The sequence below is a fragment of the Colossoma macropomum genome, unplaced genomic scaffold (genome assembly GCF_904425465.1).
Source record: "Colossoma macropomum unplaced genomic scaffold, Colossoma_macropomum, whole genome shotgun sequence".
In the NCBI taxonomy this organism is placed as follows: Eukaryota; Metazoa; Chordata; class Actinopteri; order Characiformes; family Serrasalmidae; genus Colossoma; species Colossoma macropomum.
This window is the reverse complement of record NW_023494807.1, coordinates 12,308,848-12,318,238: the sequence shown is the minus strand read 5'-3', so window position 1 is coordinate 12,318,238 and position 9,391 is coordinate 12,308,848. Positions and strand designations below refer to the sequence as shown.

At 36.1% G+C, this 9,391-nt stretch overlaps 1 protein-coding gene across 1 annotated transcript; it reads right to left on the bottom strand.

The window, feature by feature from the left end:
* Positions 1–1,083: 1,083 nt before the first annotated feature.
* LOC118797377 (macrophage mannose receptor 1-like) lies at positions 1,084–6,522 on the bottom strand. Its single transcript, XM_036556715.1, has 5 exons — positions 6,470–6,522; positions 6,138–6,213; positions 3,537–3,893; positions 2,618–2,947; positions 1,084–1,493 (listed from the first exon to the last, which is right to left on the bottom strand). Exons 2-5 carry the CDS (start codon positions 6,172–6,174, stop codon positions 1,120–1,122), a joined length of 1,098 nt encoding a protein of 365 aa, XP_036412608.1. The 5' UTR covers positions 6,175–6,213; positions 6,470–6,522; the 3' UTR covers positions 1,084–1,119.
* Between the last annotated feature and the right edge of the window lie 2,869 nt (positions 6,523–9,391).

Below are 9,391 nucleotides of genomic sequence, written 5' to 3'. Positions count from 1 at the left end.
AAATTCCTGTTGAATCAAACAAGTTTTGTGTAAGATTTCCTTTTGAGAAACTCAGTTCTTGCAGTAAATAATGACACTTAGCTAAAATCTCTACTGTGGATTCAAGACTTTAAGCTGCGTGAACTTCAGCGATTCTTGGACTTTATAAATTCAGGGGCTCCAAATTCCATAAACTATAATAATAATAATAAAAATAATTGTGTAATTCTTAAAAATAACCCACAAAACAAGACAATGTATTACTGCATTTTTACTTTTTCATGTGACCCTTTATAATATTGTAATCGGATGAATGTCTAACACAATAGAAGCATGTTTTTTTTAAGTCCTACTACTTTTCTTTTCACTATCCTAACTGACCCTGTAATCAGAGAGAATGTGTATGATTATCTGAATGACATGTTAAGTATAAGTTTTTAACTCTTTAAGATCCCACTTGTTTTAAATAAATCTATTTAATATAAATAATAAATAATATTGAGGTTTAACACAATAATTAGGATACAATTTAGAACCTGATGGAGCAAACTTAAAACTATTTGGAGCACAGTTTGCAAGGTTGAATGAAAACATTTTTTTTGTTTGTTTTTTATGGAAATATTTTATTGCAGAAAGATTTATTTCTATTATGTAGTTTATCACCAACAAAACAAGCTTTACATAATTAACACAAGATCAATTAAAAAACTGAAAATGAAAATGAAATGAAAACACAGATGTTCAAGCCTATATATCCTCTCCATGTGATCATCACCTGCATTTTTTTTTTTTTTGATTAACCCATTAAAATCTCAAGCTTATTACATGCTAAGACTCATTATTGAGTAACTACAGGGACTTCAATGCAAACTGGCTGAGCTATTCTTAGGTTATAGAAGTGTGTAATATAACTTTTGGCCATTTTTTAAGGGGTTAAACAAAGTATTGAGTTAAACTAAGAAAAGAATGAAAAAAAAATTACTGAACAATATTTTCATTCAAATAAAATATTAAACATTAAACAGTGCTGTTTAAAATATTGCAAGTTTAACTGAGCGCTGAATGAAAATAAAAAATAGTTAAACCTGTGTTGCCTGTATTTATTTGTGTATGTGTTACACAGTGCACATTTTAAGAGGATCAGTTAGATTTTTTTTTGCATTCACATAAGACTCTGAATTCAGATCTACAGTCTTTATCTCTCCATTTGAAACCTTTCTCTGTATCTATGGCACCGCAGTGGTGGGACAGTGGAGGCTCTGGTTGTCTCCCCTCCGCCCAGTTGGTCCAGGGACCCACACCAATCCCATCAGTCCAAATCCAGAAGCCAAATAGCTGACTCTGTCCAAGACCCACCCACAAAGTTCCAGAGACAGGCCTCCTCCTGAGCTCAAACTCCACCTCTTGCTGGTCAGACTCAGACTGAATGCGCAGAAAACCAGCTCTGTTATCTTTCTTACAGTAATCCAGAGCGTGCTCCCAGCTCATAGTGACATAACTGACATGAATGAATGCTGATCGAAACATAAAAAAAGATGTTTTAGATTGATAACATTGATACAGAATGATACAGTTTCAAAAACAAAATAAATAAGTGTATTTAAGATTACATAAAAACTGGACAGTGTTAGGCAGTGTGTGATGATTTAGGAATACAGGTTGCATGATGCAAAAAACATGAAGTGGCAGCTATAAGCTTCCTTTACTTATGGCTTCAGAGAGTAAGATTTGATAGGGTTGATACAGATTTTACTAGAGCCTGTATATTTACAATAAAAGGGCAAAAATATTTGCTTCTGAAAAGCAAGAGTCAATCAAAGTACACCTGGGTTTAAATCTACTGGTCCTAAATCTTTCTTAACTTCATTATACTTATATGTTATTGTTTCATTCTACATTAAACATTCCTTGTCATGCAATTCAGATTCCTGCTGTTTCAATGACTCTATAAAAGAGGAGGCTCTAGTAGTTTTCCTCTCACCCAGTTGGTCCAGGGACACACATTAATCCTTTGTGTTGTATATAAGATCCTGCATGTTTTGGTTCCTCATTCTCTAACTGTTTTATGAAGAAGTAAACAAGTGAAAAAAGGTCCACTAGATCAGTGACCAGAGGAGTTGTTGTGATACCTGTGATTTAGACGTCCTTTGGACAGTCAGCTTTTTCAATAAAAGCAGCTCATGGATCACACTACATTTGATTCTTTTTCAGCTAATTTAAAATCATGAATAAATAACTGTAGAGAATGTCATCATAGTTTATAAATCCTTTTAACAGCTTTTATTTTATATACTGTCTTATATTGCTGTATGTGTCATTAATGTTTTATGTAATTTTATCAGTGTCTTTATCTTTTTTTCTGCCCAGGGATGACAGTTGTAAATTAAATGTTGTTTAATGTGCATTCTCCCTGCAAATCAAAAACAAATAAACTAAACTAAAATTCAAGAAGCCAAAGAGTCAAAGTTTCACCTATTGTGCAGAAGACCCATCCTGTTACTGCTCTCACAGCTCCCATTGTCACCATGGTGCATAACAATAGGGTGATATCAGCGACACTGATGCTCAAAAAGTGTGTTTTATTCACGATACTGAACTCTGCTGAGAGAATTAGAGTGTGTGTGAAGTCGTGACTTACTGCTGTAGCACAAAGCAGGCCGAGTATTACTGCATGGCCCTGTTTCCCATTTCCCTTTTCTCAGTGTTACACAGTCTGATGATAGTCGAGGCTGACCAGTCGCCCAGTTTCTGTAGGCAGAGCGTCCTCCATCAGTCCACTCCCAGTCATCACGCAGCAGGCCGATCCAGAAGGACGTGCTGCTGTTCAGTCCTTCTGTCTTCACTGCTTCATTCTGGTTCTGATCTCTGATGCTGACCAGGTCAGTGTAGTTCTTCCTGCAGTAACTCTGAGCTTCATACCAGCTCATATTCTCAGAGATTAAATGATACCTGAGAGTGAGGTCAGTATCTGTGGAGGTGAAATAATGGACACATTAAAACTCTGAAGTTGACAGGCATAAATATTACAGAATTGATAGTTAAAACTGTTAATAATACTGTTGTATTTAATACATATAATTTAGATGTGTCAGTCTTAAAGGAGCAATAAATGAACAGTCTGTTTATTTCAAAAGAATAAAGAAAAGCTGGAAAATTGATATTTAAAATGAATTATGACAGTTGTTGGTGCAAAAAACCCCAAACATAATAAGTAGACCTCAGAGAATATATGCTAGAATGTAAGATAAGGCCCTTTTAAGAAGCTGATAATTATTTCACCATATTGATAGATAATTTTGCTTTGTTTTAAGAAATATGTTGTAAACAAGCAAAATTAAATGCCAATGAGGTGATTTGTTTTTTGGTTGATAAAATTAATTTAAACTAGTAAGTATATGCCTAAAAATAACCTTACAAATATTACCATGAGAAATATTAAATATACAGACTAAATTTGGGATAATTTTACTTGTCAGACTTCGGTTGTTTGCAGTGTAGGAGTAGAAAATACAGAGTTAATACAGTGTAAATCAATTCAGTCAATAGTCAGTAGTTACCTCGTTTATAACACATGAAATTTCTTTTCTCTGTGCAGTTAAGACTTTCCCATGAACCATCAGTCTTCACAGCAGCACACCAGGACCCTGACCCACAGACCCCTGTCAGATTACTGAATGTAACATCTTCACCATTAGACCATTTATTACTGGACTGTTTGTGGGTCAGACCAATCCAGGCTGTACTGATATTAGTCATGTTAGTCAGATTAGTCAGTGCAGTGTTCTCTTCATCACTGTACACAGTGACTATTTCAGTGTAGTTTGTTCTGCAAGCTGCTCGAGCCTCAGACACATTCATTTTCTTCTCAATGATGTCAAAAGTTCTGAGACATTTTAGGTCTGCAATAGAAAAACCTGTAGAAAGAAGTTCTGTAGTTAATGTAGCAGAACAGAAATGGCAGGTGTAGATGTGATATGTGTGTGTATTTGATTGCATTTGAAAGTATTTTCTCATCCTGTTTTTTCTTGTTTTATAGTGCATCTTTGTCTTATTAATATGTGAGCACTGTTCAGGTCTGTTAATAAAAGTTAATAAAATTCACAAGTTTAAAATTGTTCAAAGGAAAAATCTGCTCAAAATTCAAACTTTAATGTGTGATTACTAACACAGTGCTATTATTTTGAAGTGATGTCATAAGAATAAAAATCCAGTAACTGACAGATGATCATCAATAATGTCCAGTCTACTGAAAAGGTTCATTTCTTTTCTAGAATTAAAGCTGGCAGTAAATGAGCATATATTTACTCTTAGCTGAATTTGTTGAGATTCAGAGTAACAGGGCTAAAGATTCCCTGGCGAGCACCCACATGTTGCGACCCCAGAGCCAAATCTAGGGGATAATGGGGTCAGTAACATATGATTTAAAATGTGACGTTTGGAGCACGAACCAGGAAGAAGCAAGACACAAATCGGTTTCTGCTTTTTTTACCATTTAATGCATGTTAGGTTACAATACAATCACAGTAGCATCACAGGGAGACTTTCAAAATATGATTATTTATATTATTAACAATATTTCCAAAATGGGATATATACCAGCTGCTTAGATTTTGGACCTGGATGGCGCTAAAGGAAAGAAATCATCAAAACAAACAAAAAGGAAAAACACTACCCTAATTTAAGTTCACACCTACCAACAAAACAAAATAGCTATCTACACTGATCTTACCTATACCAAAACATAAATACAAAGATTGGAACCCACCCCTTACCTAATGTGTCTATACATTGGGCTGCTACATGGCGTAAAATGTATAAGCGTGCCGCTCTAACCTGTCCAGAACCCCAAGAAACCATATAAGAGATAAATAGAACAGAGAGATGTAAAGCAGAAAGGCAATAAAGCTAACGTGATTTAACAACCCGAGGCACAAAAGCACAAGCTGACATGGTCAAGATAAATCCCCAACACCCCTTTATCCAGCCCGGACACGTAACAACGTTCTTTATTTAAGAGCATGTTGTGTCATTCAAACAGTGCTCTGTCTGCTGCACTCTCAGTCTGTAGAGATCTTCCTCACTTGTCAGACCTCAGCCTGCAGACCCCTGTCTACCATGCACTTGTCTATGAATTCCGGTCTAAAAAGATGTTTAGGATGCCTGTTTATATTACTGTTGATGGTACACAGCACAACTGTGTCTGTGACGTTTAGTGACAGACAGCTGAGAATAACAGAGCTGTGACCTAAAGGGTCTAGAAGCTGATATTCTATTCTGGACCTAAGCAGTGTGGCAACATGCATTTATCAGACTGTAGTTAACTATTCAGCATATAATACTGGAAACTCAGAAATACTGAAAAAAAAATCAAATGAATAAAAAAAGTAAAATAAATGAAAAATTCCACACACTCATCAAATGATGAATTTATTTGTGTGTAAATTTCTCCTTTCTCTGATTCATCAGACAAATCTGTTTAATATTTAACTGCATGAACTCCTTACATTCCAGCTGTATGACTGAAATGAATTATACACGACTGTCTGAACTTACTGTGTGCACAAAGATGGCAAATATCATCTTCACCACTACAGAAAGTAATAATCCTGCATTATAAACTTTACATTTACAGCATTTAGCAGCTTTTATCCAAAAAGATATAATAAAGGTCTTTGTTGTCTAAATCCAACTGCTCAAAACATTTTCTACAATTCAGTTTAGTATTTTATTATGTTGTTAAGCTCTTTAATAATGTTTGTACATCCATAAGTGCCTTGTTATATTATTATATTATTCTATATATCAGTATTATATTATTATTGTGACTGCTTCTTCTTCTCTGCAGACTGTCCTCAAAACCAATATCTGTAAATCCTTTACATTATTTCAAATTTAAATTTAAACCCAAATTCCATTTAATAATTATATGATAATAACTGAATTTCATCCCTGAGTTGTATGTAGTGTTTGCTGGTGTAGTAGGATTAGATTTAAAACTATTTATGATCTCTTTAAGAACAAATTAGAGGATGAGCCTGAATCCAGACTCCTCATATTCAGAAGTCGTTACAGAACCAAAATAAACCAACACTGATGAGTAACTGTAATGTTTAGAACCAAAACATTTATAAAACATATAAAACCTATGAGAAATTTACCTGCGAGGAAGAAGAGGAGGAAGAAGATTGTTGCCATAGTAACAGCAAACACTCCCACAAGTGCTGTGTTGGTGCTCTGTGGGTTTAAAACACAGCATCTGAAGAAGATCTGAATAGTTCTTGTCTACAGTCAGAGACGCTGAATAGATTCAGATCAGTTACTATAAACTGAATATCACACACACAGAGTACAGAGAGAATTCACATTTAAACACATTTCTCAGAGAACAGAACAACTGCGGCTGTGAAATGTTTACTAATAAATTATCAATGATGTCAAAGCTGATCAGTTGGACAGAAACATACAGGAAGATACATGACTGCAGTCTTACCTGATGAAGTGCTCGTTGTTGAATGAGGTAAACATGTTCAAACCACAAACATAAAACTGATCTCGCTGATGTTACAGTGTGAGCTGTGAGCAAGAGCTGATAAGCAAATGTGTCAGACTGACCAATGAGAGGAAAGAACATCTAGCAAAGCCAAACTCAGACTTTCACCCTTCAGTTTTTTAATGTCAAAACAGCCATTAAGTACAAATTATTAATTTTTCAGCATCAGGAACTTTATTTAACAGAAATTTTACTGTATTTAACAAAAAATTACACAGAAGCCTCAACAACTAAATATAACACCAAACTGTTCAGTGTTTTTTGTGTTCATCCTTTGCCTTTATTACAGCTTCCATTCAGATCAGTAGACTGTATTTTTGCTTTCACAGAATGCTGCAGGGATATTTTTCCACAAAACCAAACTTGAGTCTCAGAAGTTGTTGCATTTTCTGTTTTTCATTATTCAAATGATTCCAAACACACATTCAGTTGTTGTCTCACAGTGGAAGGATGCACAGAATCACAGAAAGCTGAAAGCTTTAAGTGATGTCAAGTGAAGTTAGCAGGTTTGGTTGTTAAGAGTCCTGTTTTCTTCTATTAATCATTTTTGGAAACTGGAATATATTGGAACATTGTATTTATTTTAAACACAGTGCAATGAATGTTGGGCTATACTGTATTTCCATTGAAGTGTCTCCCAGCTTGCTGCCTAATCAAGCTCACCTACCACACTGAAGAGTCTCCTGGCTTGTAACACAGTCAAACTCCACCACTGTGGTGACAAGCATCCTGGTTAAGAGCCTAGTGAAACTCCGCATTGAAGAGATTGTTGGGTGACAATCACCGGTGATGTGATCACCCTATATGAGACATTCATAATGACAGGACTAGAATGTCATTTCTAGACTGGACATTTTAAAGTTGAGTTGACAGTAACATTCCGACGCTGGAGGACAGAGCTCAAAAGCATACTGACTCGTCCAAATCCAGAAATCTGGCAACCTTAGCATAGTAAAAGCTTGTGCAGAAGAAACAACAGACACCAATAATTACTGATCGATCTACGGCTGAAAAGCAGGGGTGTGTCCAGATAACTAATCCAAGTAGCAGTATTAAAATACTGAGACCCAGGAATGCCAACCATTTTGTTCCTTCCTGCAGTTGAAGTTGACTGAATAACAATTCATGAACTCGTACGGATACTTTAAAGACCAGTTAATATCTTGGATGACTTATTAAGGTGGTTAAGGTGTTTGTATCAAATATGTTACTATATTACAACGTTTTCAGTTTTCAGTTGGAAACACAGACTTTTTCAGTACATATGAAAAAAGTGCTCTGTGGGGCTACGTGGCAGCTTGGTTTTGCACTTCACAATCTAGCTTGAACCTATCACGGTATAATATGCTAAAATATGCCAGTAAGAGCGTGTATCAGGCACCAGTGAGAGCCACCAGAGGAAGTGTGTGGTGTCAGCTTAAGGACTGCATGAGCCCCTGAGCCAAGAGTTAAAGACAGAACTTGTTGCCTCTTCTCCAGTTAGCCTCACTGACGAAAGTTTAGAGAATAAAGACTCATCTTAGCGGGTAAACCTGCGTTTGTGTGTGGAGCTGTTAAGCTCCTTTTAGTTTATATTCTTGCTAGCACCAGAGACTAATGTTAGCTTAGTGAGACGGCTAAGCCAACAGCAATTCCGGCTCACTGCTGCTGCACTGAGGCAAGTTGAGAGAATGAAGACCCAAATCTGAGTGAGTGAAGTCGAGTAACTGGGGTCAGAGTGACAGACAGAGAAAATCTTTCTAGGCATAGGAAGTAGGGGTGCTAATGGTGCTGCTGCAACCACAGATTTCAGGATTCCAACAGCTAAATGTAATAATAATTATAATTAAAGAGAGATCTTAACATTATAATCTTAACATTATTATAATTGGGCATATAATGACCCATATGTGCTTGTTTTAGAGGGGAGTTTATACTACTATTATTACTATTATTATTTATATTACTATTATCTATTTTCATTGAAATGAGCTGAATCACTTCCTTCTCCAAATGTTGCATGCTTTGTGGGTGTGTCGCTGTAGGCCATTTTTGTGCCCCAAAGCAGCCTAATCTTATTTTTAAATAATAATAATAATAAAAAAACACAATAATGATGTTTTATCACTCGTATTGGTCACCATACCACACATCAACGATCTAAATGATCTTCACTTTTTAATTTGCATGAACTTCATCCACATAAGAGTATATAACAATAATTAGACATTCAGACCTTAGATATTTATATCTTAGGACTCTGTTATGATCAACTTGAAATCAAGGCATCAACTGAGATAGCAATTGTCACGCCTCGGGCGGACTCTGACTACATTTCCCAGAATGCTTTGGGAGATCACGTGCATGAGCAACTTCCCTTGGACGCGGATTCCAGAACGGACTCCATTGCCCACAATCCCTCAGGAGATCATATGACTGTGGACAATCGTTCGTGCACCTATCAGCGCTCACAATCCCCTAAGTATTAATAATGTGCACCTGTATTTGTGGTCGTATGACTCATTTAGTCTAGCATATAAGCCCGGGCTTTAGTCTTAGTCATTGCAAGGTATTGTTTCTCTTTGAACTTACTGAGTGTTTCTCTGATCTGTTTGTTACTGACCTTGATTTTTGCTTGTCCCTTCTTGTACCTTTGCTGACTGATTTTGGATCTGTGTTTTGACTTTTTGCCTGCTTTTTGACAACAATTTCTGCTCACTCCCTTTGTTTTGGCTGCCTATTGTTATGATCACTTCAGTGATACTTTGCTGCCTTTTGGTTACGACCCACGCCTGTTTTTTGACCACGCCTTTGTCGTATTTAAATAAACCCGTTTGCATTTTTCATGCGCGAGCATCTGAATTCTGTCGCATCGTCACAGCA